We start from the raw sequence: 22144 nt of genomic DNA on the forward strand, positions 1-22144 counted from the left end.
AACTCTACCCTAAAGAGTTGGTGAAGACGAGGTAATTGTGTGTCACGATGGAGCTGTTAGCAAATCAGCACAGCGTGCACCCTAACCACGCACAGTGCCGTATATCCCTTACATCTCAGTAAAGCTGGGGGAGGGAGGGTGTTATTGTGTAGAAAACCACGTTTGTGTAAAACCTCCTGTGCTTGGCAGTTCACCTCGCGCTCAGGCCATGTTCCGAGAATGGCAGGCCGCCCGTTGGGTTGCCAAAACTTTCCACTGGGAGTAGTTTTGCAAGGGGTGGGCGGGCAAGCGGCGCACCGAGGTGGGGGCGTTTCACCTCCTTGGTGACAACATCATCTCTCTTTGCGTAGGTGAAGCTGCTCTCAGGGGAGAACCCAGGATGCAGACCCTCCCTGTGGCGTCTGCCCTCACCAGTCACCGCACAGGCCCTCCGCCCATCAGTCCCAGCAAGCGGAAGTTCAGTGTGGAGCAAGGGGACGACGACCTGGACTGTGAAAACGACCATGCTTCTAAGATGAGTCGCATCTTCAACCCCCATCTGTGAGTTCCTTCTTTCTGAAGGGAAGGCGTTCTGGTGGTGGCTTCCATGTGCTCTGTGCTGGGGCCGTGTTCTCTTGCAACTTCATGCCAGCTGTGAAGTGAAAGAATGAACAGTGCTTACCTGCCAGGCGGGAGATTAACTGTTTTTAATAACATGAGAGATGACATCTTCTTTCCTTCCAAATTATTTGTATGACTGTGTGTGTGTGTTAGGAGAATACATCTTTGGTGAATGTCTTATGGAAATGTCCAGGAAATGGAAGGAAAGGTTAGCCCCTGAGCATACATATGTAAAATGTTTTGCTTAGGAGTCTAGGCTTGTACACATTAAGAAGTACAGTAGCAGGGCACCCGGGTGGCTCAGTTGGTTAAGCATCTGCCTTCAGCTCAGGTTATCATCTGGGTCCTGGGATCAGACCCCACGGCGGGCTCTCTGCTTAATGGGGAGTCTGCTCCTTCCTTTCTTTCTGCCTCTGCCCCCCTCTCATGCTTGCTTTCTCTCTCACTTTCTCTCTCTCAAAATAAATAAATCTTTAAAAAAAAAAAGTACAGTAGCGCACCCCCCTTATCCGAGGGGTATATGTTCTAAGACTCCCAGTGGATACCTGATACACAGAGAGTACCAAACCCTATATAAGCTGTGTGCTTTCCTAGACATAGATACCTGTGAGAAAGTTTAATTTACAAATTAGGCACGGTAAGAGATTAACAACAACAATAATAAAATAGAATGATTATAATCATATACTATAATAATAGTTATGTGAATGTGGTCTTTCTCTCAGAGTATCTGTTGTACTGTATTCACCCTTCTTCTTGTGGTGGTGTGAGATCATAAAATGTCTGTATGATGCTGGGAGGTGAATGACAGAGGCATTGGGATGGAGCTTTCAGCTGCTGTTGGCTAGAAGGAGAATCCTTTGCTTCCAGGCCACAGCTGATTGTGGAAAGCAAACTGCAGAAAAGCTGGGGAGTGATTGAATTAATTTTCACCTTGTGTATATTCAGGGTATAAACTTGAGACCTTCCTAAGTGGGAAAGATGGCTTTTTGTGTTTACGATAAGGTGCTGCTCGTCGCTTCTGGTATGTAAGCCTGTTGTAGCCATTAGAGCACTTGGCTTGGGGCTAGTCCTCCCTCTGCCACCAGCATTCTCTACAATCATGACATGAGTTGCTCCAACTCTTTGGCCTCAGTTTCCTTATTTGTGAAACAGAGGGGTTGAAATGAAATTTTTCTGAATCCATACATCTATTAGGAAAATAGCTTGCTTCTGTGCACCTTGTTCCGGCTTCCCCTTTGCACTCTCTTCTGAACACTCATGTCCCACAAAGGGAGCGGAATGTCTTTTCCCATGTTCTCAGCGCTTGGAGACAGCCAGCCAGCTGCCCGGAGGGTCTGCTCTGGCAACTGTGCAACGAGTCGGTATTGTTGGAGTGGGGGAGCTTTTCAGAGGGGGTGAGATAGCCCTGATGATTAGAAGGTGTAGCTTTGTAGATTCAGGTTAGAAGATCCTACTCTTTTTCCCCTCCCCGGGCAGGAATTGATATTTCATAATTATTCACAAGGCTTGGCTTCCCCAGTTCTGATTTCTGAGGATGCTGCTGCTTCTGGCAGGAGCGTGACTGCTCAGAGAGTTCCTGTTTTCTCATTGGCGGAGACCCTGTGTAGGGAGAGGCCGCCGCCAAGGCCAGCAGCCCCGTGCTGCCTCAGCGCCCTAGTCCCGAGCATTCCGTGCATTCCAGCCTGCTTGGACTGTTGTGTTCAGTCATAAGACATACTGACAGAGGTATTTATCCTCAAATAAATCACGGTAGTGTTAGTCAGAGGCTGAGCCTGCAGTCTGGAGCCCTGGAATTTGCTACAATCAGGAATCTAGCAACAAGGCACTGCAAAACAATGAGCTCTCCCAAATAGGGAGAGGCTGGTCATGTAGGTTCCGGGCACTCAACTGTTTGTTCATTCTCTTGTTACTAGCAATTTCTTCTCCTCTGCCTCCTCTTTCCTGAAACCCAATTAGGAGACAGTTGGTCTTTTTTTTTTTTTTTTTTTTTTGGAACCAAAGAGGAGGTAGCCCTGAAACAGTATTTTTGTGAGCAGACATGCCTTGGTTTAAATGGCTATTCTGCCACTTAATGTACCTGGGCCCACTGTCCTTTGTAAACTGGCAATGATACTAGCTCACGAGACACCTGTCAGGAGCATGAGAGTCAGCATGTGCGGGGAGTTTGGTGCAGTTTTATTACTTTTATTATTGCGGAGTCCCTTATTCTAATATTGATAACAATGGTAAAGAATAAAAATACTATTATGGTGAACTTAATTTCTGAGTGTGTCTGATTTGCACTCAGAATGTCTGGACTCAAATTTCAGCTTCTTTATCTTTTGGTGGAAGTCATCATAGTTACATCATCATAGGATGATTGTAATGCCTCTTGCAGTGCCTGGCGTCTAGATGGTAAGCACTCAGGCAAAGTCATCATTAATATTATTATTATAACGTTAAAACAGAAAATGAGGGGTGCATGGGTGGTTCAGTTGGTTAAGTATCTGCCTTCAGCTCAGGTCATGATCCCAGGGTCCTGGGATCGAGCCCCACGTCAGGTTTTCTGCTCAGTGGGAAGTCTATTCTTCTCCCTCCTCCTGCCACTCCCCTGCATGCGCTCTCTCTGTCAAATAAATATATAAATTCTTAAGAAAAAAAAAAAACCAAACTAACAAAATGATTTTGTAACTCCTTGGTTCATTGCAAATATGATCTTGAAGTATAGATGACTATAAATTATTCATACTATGTTATAATGAGGACACTATAAATAACTTAAAGTATACATAATAGAAATAGAATTGCTGGGTTTTCATGTGCATCTCACAATTGACATCATCACACAGTGTTTTAGGCAAATAGAAAGAGCAGTGGCCCCCTGGGCCACACTGCTTGGACTTATAGGTGATCAGCATGTGGTCTGTTCATTCTTCTTCTTCTGCTTGGACTTCTAGGTGATCAGCATGTGGTCTGTTCATTCTTCTTTTTCTTCTTCTTCTTCTTCTTCTTCCTTCTTCCTTCTTCTTCTTCCTTCTTCTTCTTCCTTCTTGTTCTTCTTCCTTCTTCTTCCTCTTCTTCTTCTTCTTTCTTCTTCTTCTTCATTTTATTTATTTATTTATTTATTTATTTATTTATTTATTTATTTATTTATTTATGTGACAGACAGAGATCACATAATAGGCAGAGAAGCAGGCAGAGAGAGAGAGATGGAGGGGAAGCAGGCTCCCTTCAGAGCAGAGAGCCCGATGCGGGGCTCGATCCCAGGACCCTGAGATCATGACCTGAGCTGAAGGCAGAGGCTTAACCCACTGAGCCACCCAGGCGCCCCTGTTCATTCTTCTGTCACTGTTCTCCTGTGATGATTATTTGTTTCAGTAAGGGTAACAGTATTTCTATTTGTATCTTCTAAGAATGGAATTACAGATTTTATAGGCAAATTGAAAAGATGCTACATCTCTCTTCATGTTGTACTTACTATTGTTGGATTTGAGGGAACATTTCCTCTTTGAGCTATAAGGGTGTTCCCTCCTTTTTATTTGATATGTCTAAGGAGTTTTTTTAAAATAATAAATTACAAATTGATATTTCTTTGGAAAAGAATGGCCTAGTATATTTGTCTCTTTAAGGAAATTACAAAATGATTTTTTGCTTTTATCTTCTTAGAACATGTTCATGTTGTGTAGTGAAAATGTGTTTTGTTTATCTTATCACTGAGAAATCACAATAATTCTGGGCATGGAGTGTTGTTGAAAAACAGTTTTGACAACTAAGAGAGTTTCAAAGATGCACGCCTTGGCTGCATTTCATTATAATCATCATATTGAGATACTTTCCAGTATAGAGGAGGAGAGGTTGGGTGTCTCCGAGCCAGAATAGGAAGCTACAGACAGTGACTAAATTTTATCGGACTTAATTCAGTGAGGAGGAAGACAAAGAAGAGAGGTTTCCTTAGTGATTTCTCCAGAACTTGGAAATTGAGAATTCCTGGACTCTTACTCCAACTTTGTATAGCCTGGGTCATTTGAACTCTTCATTGACTTGATATGGTGACTCAGAGAAGTATTTTTTTGCTTGATTTTTAAGAAAAGTGTGAAGAACATGAATGTTTAATTTAGAAGTTGAAAGATACTGTGTTTCTTAGAAAGAAAGTAGATTAAGAAAGTAGATTAAGTAAGGTATGGGGGCATGGGTGTTGGGATTTCTCTCATGGAAATGTCAAAAAGTAATTTTTTTCTATGACCCTGGTATTCAGGTGTGATCTGCTAAGGAAGAGTTCTCTTACTATATCCATGACCCATATGGACTCATGGAGTACTTCAGCTGGTTCCTGTGTCCTTGTTACGGGCCTTTTTTTTTTTTTTTTTTTTTTTAAAGTGCTTCTTATTTTCTGGCAAACAATCCTCCTCTTGTAACCTACTGTGTCAGCCATGGAATCAAACATTTCTCCAGGGGACCCTGGTTCCTTTTTGTGGCTAATAGGATTTAGAAGCCAAAATCTGGGTGCTAAGTATTTTTATGCTGTCATTGCCTTTGTCTTTTTGTTGTTGGTTGTTATTGTTATCCCAAGCTTTTTTAATTAAAAATTTTTTTATTGTTAAGTCATTATAAATACATCATTGGTTTGCAATGTTCCAAGATTCATTGTTTATGTAAATGCCCAGTGCTCCATGCAATATGTGCCCTCCTTAATCCCCACCACCAGGCTCACCCATCCCTCTGCCCCCTCCCCTCTAAAACCCTCAGTTTGTTTCTCAGAGTCCACAGTCTGTCATTGCCTTTAGATTTGAGTTGTTGAGTATTATAGACATTAGCTAGATGTGAAAATTCGAATTTAAAATTAAATAAAATTTAAAATTCAGTTCTTCTGTTGCACTAGCCACATTTCATACTCGGTAGATATATTTCAAGCCCAGCAGCCACATGTGGCTAGTGGCTACCTTGTTGTACAGCACAGATATAGAATTGTTCTACCATCACAGAAAGTTCTGTCAGGGGAAAGAGCTAAGAAATCATGAGTTCATATTACTACTCCCAGTTCTAATCCCAATTCCACAGAATTCTTCCTCACTATCCCCCATTCCTTATTTGCATCTCCCTGTTTCCCAGTAATACATTTACTAATTGTTCACTCCTGTAGTTCACATACAATAGTTTCAGAATTGTGGTGCCCATACCACTGTGAAAAACAAACCTACCAAGAAGAGTTCAAGATTTGCTGGCAGTTCATTTTTCAGTCTGTGCTGACTGTGTAACAAAGTACTTGTAACTTTGTAGTTAGTTGCTTCCTCTCCCCACCTTTCCATGTTCTGTTAACCAGAATATATAGTTGGGTTCATTCATTTCTTTTTGCATCTAGCTGTAGATCTATCTTTGTTGATTGTGTTTTATTTTTTTTTTTAAGATTTTATTTATTTTGTCAGAGAGAGAGAGAAAGAGTGAGCACAGGCAGACAGAGTGGCAGCAGAGTCAGAGGGAGAAGCAGGCTCCCCACAGAGCAAGGAGCCCGATGTGGGACTCGATCCCCGGACGCCAAGATCATGACCTGAGCCGAAGGCAGCTGCTTAACCAACTGAGCCACCCATGCGTCCCGATTGTGTTTTATTTTTGAATATGTAAAACATTAACATGCTTCTAAAAGTCAGAACTGTGTTTAAAAGTACTTGGAGGAGTACTTTCCTTTTGATCCTTCCTCTTGTAGGCTGTTATCCTTCTTGTGGTTCTTTTTGTTAAAGTTAAAGTAAGCAGATACACAAATGGTTTCTCAGTTCCCCATCTTTTTCTTAACATACTTTATATGTTTATATGAGTTCTGGTGTTTTCATTCAACCATATACGGTAGACATTTTCCCATGCCCTTCCTTCTCCTAGTTTATGGCTGCATAGCTTTCCACGGTGTGCACGTGCCAGAGGTCAGTTAACCAGTCTCCTTTGTCTGGACATACAGGTAATTTCCAGCATTTTACAATCCTGATAATGCTGCAGTAGTTAAACTTCTGCATTTGTAGTGTCTTGTGTGTTTGCAGTACTATAAAAACTTGAAAGCAGACAATTGGTGGAGTTAAGACAACAGGCTAAATTCATACTGGTTTTGTGACCTGGTTTGGGCTGCTTGGCTGAATGTTCTGTGCTGAAGAGTACAGTCTAAGGTGACTTTTAAAGAAAGCCATTTTCAGCTTTCTCTGTATGTGTGTAGGTATGTGTAGGGTTTATGTGTGTTAAAGGTTTGCCATTGAACAGTTGAGTTAGGTCATTGTGAGCGGGAGGGAGCATATATTGAGTGCTGTATGCTGTATGCTCATACATACATGCAACTGTATGCTCATTCTGTGTTCGATACTTTAAAGATACTGTCTTACTTGACTCTCATAATAAATAAGACCCTTTAAGACAGGTAGGGGTGTGTGTGTGTGTGTGTGTGTGAGAGAGAGAGAGAGAGAGAGAGAGAGAGAGAAAGAGAGAGAGAGAGTGCTCTGTTACTTAGAGAAGCAGAAATTGAGATTCTGAGATAATTGTGGTCCAAAGCAGTGGAGCTGGGATTAGCCCTGTTGTGTGTGTGAAACCAAAGGTCATTTGCCAAAACTGTATTTTACCCAAGGTAGGATTGCATGCATCTTAACCCACTGAGCCACCCAGGTGCCCCAGATTGCATGCATCTTAAATATGGACATCATATATTTATGACACTTCACCAGTGCAATGTCCAGTACATGGTAGGGACTAAATAATTTCTATGTTGAACTGAATTAGACCCTCTTGCAAGAGATTGTGCTCCTCTTCCATCTGGGGGAGGCATCCCCTGGTGATCAGTGTTATGCAGTTGGGATGGGGCAAAACCCTGTAAGCTCACACTGGGATCAAAGCCATAGTCTCTAGGCTTGTGCTCTAACCAGCCGGGTTTGCCACAGACGGAGTCCACACTGAATGGGGAAGGGCTAGTGAAAGAAAACAGTGCCTCTCCTCACGGGTGGCGCTCCTTTGTAATACTGTCCTGATGTGAAATGTGTCCAGTGCTGTTGTCTTTGCTTCTGTGGCCATTCTTTTGAAGTCTTTTCTCAAGCCTAATGTAGCCAATTCTGCTTTCTCTTTGAATGCATATGCAGCCTCTGGGCTCCTCTGTTTCCTCTGCTTCTCCTTTTCCTCTGTTTCCTTCTTTGGTCTTTGCTTTCTCCTTCCCTTCATTCCCTATTCTTACTCCTTCCACCACCCCCCTGGCCCTAGTTGCCTTCTCTTCCCTCCATAAGCATGAATAGAAAAGAGGGAGAAACAGACAAACTCAAAACGAGTGATTCTTTCAGCTTGACAGAAGGTTGGAGGTGGCCTTTGAAATTAAGTGCTAGTCCTATAAAGGAAACTCAGTAAAACAAAACAAAACATAAAAACTTACTAACTACTGGCTAAAATGGGTTTTGGGGTTTTCCTCTGGGTTTTATTTTTTTGCAGTGGGGTTGATTGTATAAATGGTTACCTCAGATGTTCTGGAGTATCTATAGTTTGTGGTGTCTGTGTATAAAATGCTTAGCAGCAGTGTCGTGCTCCCTTTGGTGATGCTGTGTTTCTTGTATCTCTTTAGTACCTTTAATTTGGATACATATGGACATGTTTTACCGAGAGTTTATTCCACAAACTCCATGAAAGTGATGAGGACAATCCCTCATTTCATATTAAAACTAGACCCAGAGGAAATTGAAAAGTTGGGGTTATTTTGGTACCTTGACCCTGCGAGCAGCTGGGACCTGGTCAGGTAAACAGTAATACATACTTATAGACAGCATGCTTTACAGATGTGTTCACGTCCACATAAACCTTAGAGGGGGCACACTTTACCACTGAGAATGGTGACCGCTCGGGATCTGCAGCATCCCCGGAATCATGAGAGCCTTTGCCTTGGGGCTTCTTAATAACAGTGAGGATTGATTATTGTATACCAGGTGCTGAGCACCTCATGGGCATGATCTCACCCCATCCTCACGATCCCAGGATGTGGATGCTGTGATTATCCCTTGCTTACAGATGAGAAAACTGAAGCCCAGAGAGGTCCTGTACTTGGTCAAGGTCACACAGCTCACTAATAGGTCACTGGGCCAGGAATCAAAACCCAGGCTCTCTGGTCCCAGAGCCAGATCCTCTTGGTGAGGATGGTACATTTACATTAATAGTGTCAGTATTTAGTCGCTCTGAACCATCTGATCCAGGACCTTAGCGCCTTTTGGTTTTAGACAATCTTCTAGTTAAGCACTCTCAAAATGCTACCGATGATGCTTTGGAGATGAGAGGTGGAGACTTCACTTTAACAGTAGCCAGGGTGGGGGCATGAGGTGGTAAAGAGCTGTCAGTAACAAGAAACACTGTAGTAACAGTAACAGTAACTGTAGTCACTGCAGTAACAGTAGCTCTGCAAGGCAAATTCTCTCTGAGCAGTGATGGGTCCCTTCGGAGATGGCAAAAGAGAGCTGCCATTTAGCTTCCCCAGAAGAGGCTTGAAATGGTGACTCCGTGTGGCGAGCGCCTGACAGGAAGGGGTGTGTGTTTGTCTGTTTGTTCATTTATGCCCAGGAAAGTGCCTTTTTTTTCTTTTTTAAAGATTTTGTTGTTGTTGTTGTTTATTTATTTGACAATCAGAGATCACAAGTGGGCAAAAAGGCAGGCAGAGAGAGGGGGAAGCAGGCTCCCTGCTGAGAAGAGAGCCTGATGTGGGGCTCCATCCCATAACCCTGGGATCATGACCTGAGCCAAAGGCAGAGGCTTTAACCCACTGAGCCACCCAGGTGCCCCAAGGAAAGTGCTTTTAAAAGTGTTTTAATTCTTGGGGGACGCCTGGGTGGCTCAGTTGGTTAAGCATCTGCCTTTGGCTCCGGTTACAACCCTGGGATCCTGGGATCGAGCCTCATATCGGGCTCCTTGCTCAGCAGGAAGCCTGCTTTTCCCTCTGTACACCCCCCCCCCAACTTGTGTTCTCTCTCACTGTCTCTTGCTCTCTCAAATAAATAAAAAAAATCTTTTTGAAAAAATTGTTTTAGTTCTTGTTTAAAAGTTCTAGCCCAGTTTTAGTGGGTTAGAGGCACAGGCCAATAGTAAACTTAGTCTAACAGACTCGCACTGGAGCAGTTTAAAATTTGGTTTAAGTAGATAGAGACACATATAATCTTTTTCAGGATCCCGTTCAGGATCAGACACAAAATCCTTTTCAGATTTCATAAATCAAATGCTCTTGAAATAGAATCCCTCAAACTATGTGCTGTCTCTTCTCTCCCACATCCTTCTTGGTGTCATCCAAATTTGGGACATTTTAGCCTTGGAATATTCTGTATTTTTCTGTAGTTCTACACACAGCCTTATAGGTACTCCCAAAAGTGTTCTGGGGTATTCAGGAGGATATGGATATACAAATATATATAGTATATATATATATATATACTATATATATTATAGTCTTAATTTTAGTTATCCTAAATAATTAACTCAGAAACTGAGATAATGTTAAATTAGGGTTTTTTAAAAAACTCCCCTCCACGTACAGCAAATAGGTGTGTTTACTTTAAAAAAAAAAAAGTGAATGAGAAGGGAGCCTGGATCTTTAGTAATGTTTCACATTTGGGAAGCATGTTAAAAACCGGGTTCGTGTGAGACTGCCCCTACCACGGTCATTGGAGCTGCGGGCCAGCCTCAAGCCTCAGCAGGGACGGACATGGAGCTGGTTTTTTATGGCTGCCCCTGCTCCTTGTGACGTTAAAGGCGCATCTGTGTGTTCCGTGCAAGTGTTTTGCTAATGAAGTGTGGTACCTTTAAATAAAGGTCACAGGCCTGACCTGTTTTGTGTGGGTTGCTTGTTTGTCAGGCTGGAGGCATTTTCTCATTTTCACAGTTCAGCCGAAAACAAAGACCTCCTTATCCAGGCAGGGAGCTCTGCTCTTAAAAGCTGACATCAGCCTTTTCCCAGCAGGCATCACTTCTGCCTTAAGAGTCTTTGCAGAAAGCTGGAAGGGGAGATACCCATCCTGCTACTGGTATTTTTTCTGGCCAAATAACACACAGAGTAAAGAAATGCCAGGAGTGCCAGGAGTCAAAGGAGCAGAATTAGTAAGACTATCGTTTGTCAGGTCCACTCTGGGGACCTCTGCGTTGCTTATCTTTGTTGCCGAGAATATAAACGTGGGACAAGAACCTTGAAAAAGGAGGACTTTTTTCCTAGAGAGGAATTAGAGAACATTCGGGATATATCGGAAAACTTCCATTAGCATGTAAAGTCACTTTTTAAAATGGCATGTTAAAGCTGGGAAAAAAACAAAAACAAAAAACAAAAAACTCTTTTTATTTACAGAGTAAGTCAGAAGCATTTGTTCCAAAGGTGAGGAAACAAAACAACACAGCCTTTGGCTGTTTCTCTGTCCTGCCAGGATCTCTGGGCTCTGAAGCTTTCCAAGTGCTGTTGTCTTGAAGGTGCATCTGGACACAATGGCAGCTATGTTTATATATAGTTAGAGGATTAATCTTGAGGTGGCTTTATGACTACAGAGACCTCTTGTTGCAATACAAAGCCAGGCTGTCCTGCAAGTTTAGAAAGTGCTGTCACTTGAGTAGATTGGACCAAGGACCAGGAATAAAATGCTGAGAAGCATTGCCTGTGTGTGAGTGCCGATGGTTCTTTTATTTTCCTTTCGGGTCTTGCTTGTAAATCCATCATTTGCCTGTGCTACATGCAGCTGGAATATAGCAAAGGAGTTTACAGACCCACTGATCTGTGTCTGGCATAGTTTTCATTTGAGAAGTGCCAGTACCCGGTCTCTGTCTTCTTTGCTAAATTCCTGGGTAAACCAACCCTTCCCACCCCCGCCTCCATTTTGAAATTTCTTCACAAATTGTCTGCAAAGCGTAATTAGAGACCTTAATGTTGCAGTAGTATTCTCAGTCTGGCAGTAGCTAGAATCCTTGCCAGACAAGAGATCTGAATTCTGGATCTCAGCCTTCATAGCCCTGACAGAGGCATAATGTACTGCAAAATAGAAGGAAACTGATGTGGGGGGCCTGGGTGGCTCAGCTGGTTGGGCATTGGACTCAGGTCATGATCTCAGGTGCATAAGGCTCAGTGGGGAGTATGCTGGAAATTCCCTCTGCCTACCCCCCCAGACACACATACCCCACACACTCTGTTTCTCTCAAATAAATCAATCTTTTAAAAAAGGGAGGGGGCGTCTGGGTGGCTTAGTGGGTTAAGCCACTGCCTTTGGCTCAGGTCATGATCCCAGAGTCCTGGGATTGAGTCCCGCACCGGGCTCTCTGCTCAGCAGGGAACCTGCTTCCCTGTCTCTCTGCCTGCCTCTCTGCCTACTTGTGATCTCTGTCTGTCAAATAAATAAATAAATCTTAAAAAAAAAAAAAGAAAAGAAAAAGAAGAAGAAGGAAACCGACTTCACTACTGTGCACTCCTCAAAATTATCCTTCTTGCCTTCCCTTTCTTGAAGAGATCTAAGAAGTGCAACTAATGGATCCACATAGAAACCAGCTCCAGAAACTGGGTGAAGGTCAAGTGGAAGAAACAAACCAGCTCTCATTAGGTCAGGTCACTGTAGAACCAAGTCTGAGAACTGAAACCTCATTGCTTCCCTAAATCTTTCCCTGGCATTGAGCCCCTCAAGGAATGGTTATGGAGTTTTCTAACTTATGAGGAATAATTTCCTCAGCTGCATGTGACCACTGAAGTCCCACTCCTCACAGGTTCAAGGCACCATTGCCCATAGATTGTCTCAGAATGCTCTTTCCTGCACATGCTCTAAGGAAAAAAGTGTTCCCTCACCCAATTTGGGAAGTACCTAACCCAATCTTGCAGGTCTGCTTGCTCATGGTAGCACATAGCAGGCTTTGAGAAGTCCGATGTATGGAAACACTGTTTAGCCCACGGCTGATCATGTAAGTAGCCATGGACTCCTTCACGCCTTTCATGAGACCTGTCAGGAATATTCCAGGAAGCACATTTCCCTAACATAATGAGCATTTTGTTTGGTTTCAAAATTCTGTTATGAACATTCAGATTCACAAAGGTCTGGTGCTCCTGTACTGTTGTAGCAGCTGTTGGAATGAAATGATTGTGTCATTCCTGGATTTGGGACTATTGGATGCCGTCTTTCCTGTCTGAGGCTCTTGGGGAAGTTCCGTTGAGTCTAGAGAGGTTGAGGCAGGCTGAGGTCCTGTCCTCCTTTGACCTTGTGTCTCTCATATTCCATCCTTGGCTCTCTCCCCCTCTCTCAGCTCTTTCTAGAAAGCATATTATTTCTACTTCCATATCTACTTCCCAGTCCAGTACTGTGATCTCTGCCAACAACTTATGTATTTTTAAAGACTTGTTTATTTTAGAGAGAAAGTGAGCAAGTGAGCCCGAGCGGGAGGAGGGGCAGAGGGGAGGGAGAGAAGCATACTTTTCTGTGGAAGCCCCCTTGGAGCTCAGTCTCAACAGGACCCTGAGATCATGACCTGAGCTGAAATCAAGAGTCAGACACTTCACCGACTGAGTCACCCAGGTGCGCCTCTGCAAACAGTTTTTTTTTTTTTTTTTTAAAGATTTTATTTATTTATTTGACAGAGAGAAATCACAAGTAGATGGAGAGGCAGGCAGAGAGAGAGAGGGAAGCAGGCTCTCGGCTGAGCAGAGAGCCCGATGCGGGACTCGATCCCAGGACTCTGAGATCATGACCTGAGCCGAAGGCAGCGGCCTAACCCACTGAGCCACCCAGGCGCCCTCTGCCAACAGTTTTAATGAAACTCCTCTCCCTCGTTCCCTGGTGACCCACTCGTCACCAGATCTAGAAGGAAACCTGCAATTCCTTATCTGATTGAACTTCTTCTTCCTTGTGTCTTCCCCCGTGGTTTCTATGGCCCCTTTCTCGCTTTCTTTGGTTCCCCTCCTACTTCTGGGCCTGCTCCACTCAGGATCTTTCAGAGACTTGGCATTACTGCTCTTCTGCTGAGCTGTGTCCTGGTCACTGTCCAGATGCTGCTGAGGAAGCCACATGCCAACTCATGGGTTGGGTTACCACTCCAGGTGGAGGGTTCCCAGATCTTCACGTCTAGCCGAGTCCTGCCCTTTGCACCTGTAGAGCCGCCTGCCTTTGAGATACTGGGTGTGCTCCTTGGGTTGGTGCTGCTTTGCTGGAATTGGTTTTAGTACCTCCTTCTTCTTCCAGTCTGTCCCCCATCTTTATGATGGGACACCTATCTTTCCACTTGCTCTCGAAGTGGCTTTCTCCCACTTTATCCCTCATGTCAAACCCACTGGCACGCCCTGCTAAATATCGTCCATGTCGGTATGGGCCCCGGCCGTAGCTTAGACCCCGCTTCCACGACAGTGCCCTCTTTCCTGGTCTGGGCACCTCGGAAGGTTTCTGCTATCTTCCTCTCCTCCTCTGTGACTCCAGTCTGCCCCAGAAGACACCACACAGACATCTGTCTGCAGGAGCTTCTGCCCCTGTGCTCCGGCTTGCTGAAGTGAGCCCCTGGGCCTTCACTCCTTCCTGGTACACTTTTCTTGCCTCCCTCTCTTGGCGAATGGGGATTCCTTCTGCTTCGCGATGAACATGTCTTTGTATAAAGGGTAACACTTTGCTGTAGTTGTGTGCAAATGTCTGTATCCCTCTCCCCAGACTGCACATCCTTCCAGGGCGGGAGCTGAGTCTTACTCATGTCTGTCTGTCCCACTAACACCCAGCACCATGCCCGACACCTGCTAGGCGCTAAGTAAGTGTTTGAATGAAAGACAAGTCACTAGGAGAATACTGTTGAAACTCTCTTCCCTTTGGGAAAGATTTTAAGACTTTATGTAATAACCCCTGCATGGCACCACTTACTGTGCTTCTGGGTTTTCCTTGGAGCCTTGATGTTTAGTTCAGAGAAGCTTCCGGAACAAAGAGAACCCCACTGTCACTACCTCCACTGCCTTCCTTTCCCTGTCTATCCCTTGCTCCCCCAAGACAGGAAAGTACATATCCCTAGTACCTGGGCGGAGGCACAGTTTACAAGGTGAAACACTAGCCCTACTTGGGATGCTTGTTTGGGATCCATTGATCTTTTCCTTTAGAGTTTATCATATGAATGAAATGTGTTTTTTCCTTACTTCTCTATTTGTATTTCTTCTTATGCATCATGCTCTGACGCCAGTGTGTGCGCAATGTAATATAAGGTATGTGGAAATGAGAAATTCACTTCAGCTGGACGCACCTCATGCTTCAGAGGGATGGCCAGACATTTCTTCGGGGTGCAAATCAACCCAAAGAGTAGATCTGTTCCTCTGAGAAAAGCAAACAAATACTTGTCCAAGTGTTCATTGCTTTTGGTGTTTTTTTCAAATCTACCTAAAAAGAAAGTTCTCAAAGCCAAAGTGTTTACTGGCTATTCTAGTAGATGTGTTGTGCTTAAATTGTGCTTATTTTATTTGTGTGTGATAGCTTCGGGCTGGCATTGCCAACAGCCCGAGGTCCCTCCGTGTTGGTTTTGAATGATCCACATCATTTTGCGTTAGTTCAGCTTTAGAGCAAGTGAGAGCAAGTGATGGAGACAGCTCTCTCTAGGAGCCAACGGTGAAACGTGGGTAAAGCTGGGAACGGAGACCTCGCTGCAAGAGGCTGCTGATGGCTGCAGAGTACTGTGGTCATCAGATAACCTTGAGAGCTTATTTGGAGGACCTGGCAGAGTTTGTTGGCGAGGGGTGGCGGTGAGGGTGGCTCTGGCTCCTTTTTGACAACAAGATAAAACCCAAGTTCTTTAGGGTGACTTTCAGGGATTTGGGTGATCTGTCCCAAACTCCCTTTTCCCACTTACTTCTGAGGAGATGGCCTTCATGGACTATTGATCATTGATCTATCCCTTAGCCGTGGTTAAATTTTAAAAGAATTTATTTGAATTCACGCTGTTACATACCTTCAAGCAAACTCCAATGTGGGAAGCAGCTCATGGAGAATTCAGGGTGGTCAGTTTGGATTGTCCAACCTGCCTCATGATTTCCATTTTGAGGCTTATATTTGAAACTAACATTTTCATTGCCCATGGCATCTTAATGTGTACGGCATGACCTCTCCATCCCACTGTTCCTCCCCATATCCCTGTATTGGCTCTTCTGTAAGACTGTGTGACATGCCACTTGGCCTACACTTGGTTAGATCATTCTAGACATACCATCCAAATTTGGTGATAATCTGACTTGCCATCCTTTTCTCCCTCCACTATCCCCTACCCCAGTTTTTTATTCTGGAAAAAGTTCAGATCTATAGAAACACTGAACAACTAATTCAGTGAGTACCTGTCACTAGATTCACCAGTTGTTAATATTTTGCCATATTTGCTTTCCCCTGGATATATGTTTTAACAGTGATAAGACCTAATATGCTAATATATTCACATTCAGTAATGTCCTTTATAGATGTTTTTTCTTTAATTCAGGATTCATTTACACAACATACTTTGCATTTAATTTAGGATAGATTTTCCCATTTTGTGGGGCGTGGGTGGTGATGGCGTTGTGGTGGCTAAAGGAGATGGGACCTGGACAGGGACAAGTGTCAGCACCTTGTGAGGTCTCCTTTGGGACTCCGTTGGGTCCCCTGGCAGGGAGTTGGTTTGTCTGGGAAGCTGGGAGGGGTGGCATTGTACAGGACACATAATAAAGGCTATGTGTGTGGCTGTTCAGTGGTGGGATGTGAGAGCTCAGAATCCAGCGATGAGGGAAAGGGAGAGAAGTAGAGGAGCGGGAGGCAAAGGATCTGGAACACAGACGGCTGAGATTCATGGAGCAAATGAGAAATTGTCATGCCTCCGGTCGAAGATACCTTTTCATAGATTTTTACTACGAATGCCCCTAAGGCTCATTTCTATTTCTAGCCCATAATTCCAACAGTTTTACTTAAAACAAAACAACAATACCTTCACTTATTCATGGCGAAGATGGAACATTCCCTGTTCGTTTTCTTCCCATACCTACACAACTCAAACAGAACCTCAGAAGGTTGCTTTCCTATAAGATCCCCAATTTCTTACTGAGAAATAATTCATGTAAAGCTCAGGTGAAGTCTTTTGGCTGAAAACTGGTGCCATGGTGGGGGGGCGGGGGTGTCTTCTAATTTTCAGCGGCATGTGTGGTATCTAGTAAAAACAGTCTCAGAATTTTTAAGACTTTATGTCAGTAACTCCTCAATGATGCTGTGATTGGGTTCAGGTATGTGGGTATGACCTGGAAAGGGGACCAAGTGCTAAGACCTGCAGCTGTTGGCCATGGTGCCTCCCAGCCAAGCATCTTGCCCTGGTGCTGAGAGAGGGTAGGCGCGCTCTGGGCAGCAGGAGCTGTGGACTGCTCACGGGGGTATGGAGCTCCTTCTGCCTCCTTTTGCTGAGGTTGTGGGGCTGCCTCATTTTTGTCCTTTTCCAGGATTGGTTATTTAATTCTTCTTTCATTTCCAAGAAATGTAGCACAGTATCTTTCCAGTTAATTCCACCCCCCTTCCCCCCACTTTTTTCTTCAACTAGCTAGCCTTGTTTTATGTTGCTTGTAACCAAAAGAACTTGTTGACAAATGCAGATATTGTGTTGTTTGCAGTCTGTTGTTTTCAAAACTTCTGGGATGATGTGTGTATAGTTGTCCTTGTTCATAGGTCATATTTCCCATTTTTCTGGAAGTGGGATTTCTGGGTCCAAGGGCACCCTTTTCTACTATGGTGTATTCTGCCGGCTTGGTCTCTAGTAGGTCCTCTGATTTGCATTCCCATGGGTGACTGTATGCATGTGCCTGTCTCCCTGCATCAGCACAAAGTGACTGTTAACATGTATTTGATTTTTGCAAGGTTTGCAGGGGAATCATTGTAGTAACTTGCCCGCCCCCCACTAGGGAACTTGAGTGATCTTTTCACATGCTTATTGGACATTTGGAATTTCTTCTTTTGTAACTTTGTATCTTTCTCTCTCTCTTTTAATTAGGCCATTCATCTTCTTTCTCTTCTGAGTTACAACTTTTCATGTCAAGCATCCTCCATCAGCTATGTTAGGAAAATAACCTTTTCCCAGTTTGTCATTTGCTTTTCAACCTTACTGGTTTTTTGAAATCTTTTTTTTTTGGGGGGGGGGTTGAATCATTCAATCTTTTATTTAATGGAAGATCTTCTAAAGTGTTCTGGGATGGACTGAAATGTGTTGGTTAGTACCTTGTAACATGTCTGCTGTGTTCTGATAGTGGGATAATTGCATCTACTTAATACATGGTTGCCGTGGAATGGAGAAGGGCCTGTTGTCTGTGTATTACTTCATTAGTCCATTTTATCTGGCATTTCCCAAGTGCCTCTTTGTTGGTGGCATGGGGGATGTGGGTGTGCAGGGAAGGAGTCAGCCCTGGTTAGGGCAGGGAGCTTAGCCGTGCCTGGTAATGTGCAGGATAAAGCCCTGTGGGGAAGGAACACTCACCACTTGCCTTTTCTGACTTGTCTGCTTTTTCCCTCCCTCCTCTTCAAGGACATTTGTCACCATCACTGAGCACTGTGCATGGCCAGAGTGCTTTCGGTGTTTGTTTCAATAGCCTCTTGTTGGGTACCATAAGTAAGCTCTGAAATCAAAAGTTTAAATTCTGTTTTTATTTAACCATTTTACCAGATGTTTCCTGTGGTTTGACAGATGTACCATTTACTCGAAAGTTACACTCCTGAGATTCTGAATGTTATGGACACTGTTGCTATAGACAATGATTCTATTAGGGCAGGATTTGGAAGACAACTTTCAAATCATTTTTGGGTTGAAGATGTGTTTTTTGCCAGAACAGAAATGCTTATCTTCATAATCTGCTTTTACCTTCTCTGTTAGTGTTCTGATTGGTGGTTTATGAAAGACTATAACCTACTATTTAGAGTTTATTCCATTCAACACCACTGTGCCTCAGTGGGGATTCCTTTCTGAAAACAGCTGGACTCAGGTTTATCCAGGTTTCATTTGTAAAACTCACCTGGGTTGGAAAAAAAAAAAAAACTCCAATGGTGGGCAGGAGATTTAAATTGGGTTGAAAATCTGGCTTGATGCCCTCCCTTGATGGGCCACCTGATGCTGGCGGTTGATGGAGAAAGTTGCAGACTTGGGAGTTTTCTGTACCCACCAAAAGCCCATTGAGACAAAGCAAGGACTGCTGTGGTATCTTTGCCTTCCCAGTGCCCACGGTCAGTAGTTCTCTGTAGCCCGAGTCCTAACAGAGAAGAGTCTCTCATCCAGGATCCTGCTGATGGGAGGAAAGGAGAAGGAAGTTGCTTCCTACAAAACACCAGTGAGACTAGTTGTGGCTGCATGGGAAGAAAAATGAGGATTTTTGACATTCCTTTACTGAGGGGCCAGATACAAGGGTGCCGCAGAGTTGCACACATGGTTCCGTCAGAGCTGGCTCCCTTCTCCAGCAACCTTCCCCTCCTGTGTTTTGTTTAGCCTTATTTAGAGTTTTATAAAAGCCTTATGTTATGGAAGATGGAGAAACAAAGAAAGCGGAAATCGCATGCTATAATTCTGACAGCAGATCTATTTGCGCACCGAATGGAACTGTAATGATGCATGTAACATTTTGGCAAGACACCCTGTGTACATAAACCCTCCCAGGAGTTGCTAACCTACCCCAGGACCCGCAGGAGGCTTGGCTTGCAGCGTGGGGGCAGGCAGGCCCCCTCACCTTGCAGCTCTCCTCGCCGATGGGGACTCTTATTCTGACAAGCGATCTGCCTACCCACTTTTGTGCCTGGGCCTGCTTGCCAAGTTTGTGAGGCCCAAGGCTTTCTTGTGGGAGGACGCTGGGCTGTCTTCATGCTCTTTGGCAATGATTAAAGTGAGGTTAGTACCAAAAACCCTTTCATTTTATTCCCTTATCCTTGCTTTTTCAAACCAGATGGCAACCCTGTATTTTCAGCTGTAATTAATTTAAACCATGAGGCAGCGAGTCCTGGGAGAGGTAGAGTTGACTCTGCTCAGAAGGGACAGCAGTGATTTTCCTGCCCAGCCCTCTCCCCTCACCAGATGGCACCTTGTCCCAATCAGAGCCATGTCCCCCGAGTGGCTTCGGCGAGGGGCCCGGGTGCAGAGAGAGGGCCGTGTGCTGGGCTGCCGCGCTGGCCCTCGAGGACACATATGAGCTGGAGGGGTGAACGCACACTAATGATTGTTGCCTTGATGGAGTGGAAGTAACCGGGCTTCAGGTGATGGCTGACATGTTCCTGCTAGGCCCGGCTGTCGTGGGACTGCTCAGGATAATGGGGCGTAGTTTGAGGGGCTGCTGATTAGGGAGTACAGGGGACTTTTGCTTCCTACTCACTTCAACTGCCAGGATTGCCTCCAAAAGGGTTAACATATATTCTTCAAGAAAATTACAAGGGAAATAAAAGCCCATGGCCACAATTGCAGTCTGGAGGTTTTGACCTCAGCTACTTGACCACTTCCCTCTGTGGAAATTGTACTCGAGTCCCCTCTCTGTAGGTTGGATCAATTAGTGATGGAGAGATCCTTCCCATTTAATAGAAAATGAGGGCTTTTGTGTAAGTAACTTGTCAGGTCACTCCACAAAGTGACCTCCTCGCCCCTCCTTGCTCCGAATCAAAGCTCAGGTTAAAATGGAGCGAAGGGACTCCCTCCTGGAGAGCTGGGCGTCCGGGTGCCCTCACCTGTCTGCACAGGCAGACACTTGGGGGTTTAGCTCCATCATTGGAAAAACACATTTTCTGGGCAGCACGGAGGAGTTGCAGGCTGAAGATCTGTTAACGATAATATATGTGCAAAACACTTTGTAAAACAGTACGCTAATGCTCTACAAGTGGTAGTTATTACTATTATTAACATTAGCCATCCTTGGATGACTTGGAGTAATTTTTAAAGGCCCATAGTGAGAAATGAAAACCACAAATTTGTATCTTGTGAGTCTCCAAAATGCTTACTGGTGGTTACAGCGTCATTGACTTCCGTCCCTGTGTGTGCCTGGCTTTGCTGATTTTAGTGAGCTGGGTGATGGATGTTCTTTGTTTACTTAATTTTATTTCAGATATTTACATTATTCATGAGCATTTCTCTTATGGACCGCTTGGACTGTGGTTACCAAGGCTTCCTTCCATTCTTGTCCTTATTGTTATGGGCCAGACCCATCCTTTTGGAAGCCTTTTATTTTTCTCTAGTAGAGAGGGACAAACATGTAGATGATTTGTCGAAACTTATAAGGACTAAAAATGTAGCATAAGTTAGCATATGACCCAGCAAGTCCACTTTACTGGCACGTGCCCCAAAGAATTGAAAGCAGAGACTCACACTGTTATTTGCACACACGCGTCCATGGCAGCATTATTCACAATAGCCAACAGGTGGAAACAACCCAAATGTCCATCACTGGGTGAAGAGATAAACAGAATATGCACACAATGGAATATTACTCAGCCTTTAAAAAGGACCACAGTTCTGACACAGGCTGCAACATGCATGAACCTTGAAGACATTTGCCAAGTGAAGTGTGTTGGTCACAAAAGGACAGATAGTGTATGCTTCCATTTATGTGATGAGTCAGATTCATAGAGAAAGTAGGATGGTGGTTTGGGCAAAGGGGGAGGGGAACAGGGCGTTCGTGTTTAATGGGGACAGAGTTTCTGTTTGGGAAGATGAAAACATTCTGGAGGTGGATAGTGGTGATGGCTGCACAACAGTGTGAATATTCTTAATGCCACTCAGTGGCATACTTAAAAATGACTAAAATGGTGAATTTTGTGTGTATTTCACCACAGTAAAAAAATAATCTAAGAATGCGTGATGAACTTCAGTTCGCTTGAATAAACAATAGTGATTCTGTTATGTGTTCCATACTCAGCTGGGATGAGAGGTGTGTAAGGTGGAGGTAAATGGTTTGGAGGACAGCAGACGTCCAGTTCCCTGGGGATATGATATTTAGTATCTAATACTAGAGAGTCACAATATGATGACTCTTGGGGGGGTTGGTAATTGCAATTTAAAGGGTAGTTAGGATTAATGATTACCATTTGGTTTAGTATCCCCCAAGGAGAGAAGAGGGGTGGTGTCATTGGGGTATTAGGGAATGGTGGTCTTCCAGATTCTCCAAAGGTGTTCTAGGAAGAGGTTCAAGAGTTTGGGGAAAATGCCACCTCACATGGAACAGAATCACCAGGTTCCCTGAGGTTCCTTTTCCCTCTTCTTTTCCAGGTTCCAGGTTTGGGATACAGACATGATTTTAATAGCCAGGGGATGGCTCTTAGATGTTAGGGATATTATAATAGAACCAGGTGGGCAGCTTGATTAGTTCTGAATTCCATGGTTTGCAAATGAGAATATTTGTAAGGAAATACAACTTTATAACTCAGAGAAAAATGAAATAGGAGATATATATATATATATATATATATATATATATTTTTTTTTTTAGGTCCTTTGGGAACTTTGCTTTAAGAATAGAAATTGATGTGTGATTTGTCTATCAATTGTAATAACCTTTTCCAAGCACCTGCAGGTCCTTAAAATAATCATTAATTCACATCTTGTTCCTATCGTGTAATCTGTGTTGAAAAAAAAAAAGCCAACT

The 22144-nt window shown here is 43.9% G+C and overlaps 1 protein-coding gene across 5 annotated transcripts in view; it reads left to right on the forward strand.

Annotated features, from left to right (window-relative positions):
* Positions 1-22144, forward strand: part of VGLL4 (vestigial like family member 4) — a 154097-nt gene that overhangs the window by 111459 nt on the left and 20494 nt on the right. For all 5 annotated transcript variants that reach the window (XM_082749551.1, XM_082749552.1, XM_082749553.1 and 2 more), the window contains one exon: positions 351-540. In XM_082749551.1, coding sequence (XP_082605677.1) covers positions 351-540 — 190 coding nt within the window. The remainder of the gene's footprint in view (positions 1-350; positions 541-22144) is intronic.

Source organism: Mustela nivalis, assembly GCF_964662115.1.
Source record: "Mustela nivalis genome assembly, chromosome: 1".
Lineage (NCBI taxonomy): Eukaryota > Metazoa > Chordata > Mammalia > Carnivora > Mustelidae > Mustela > Mustela nivalis.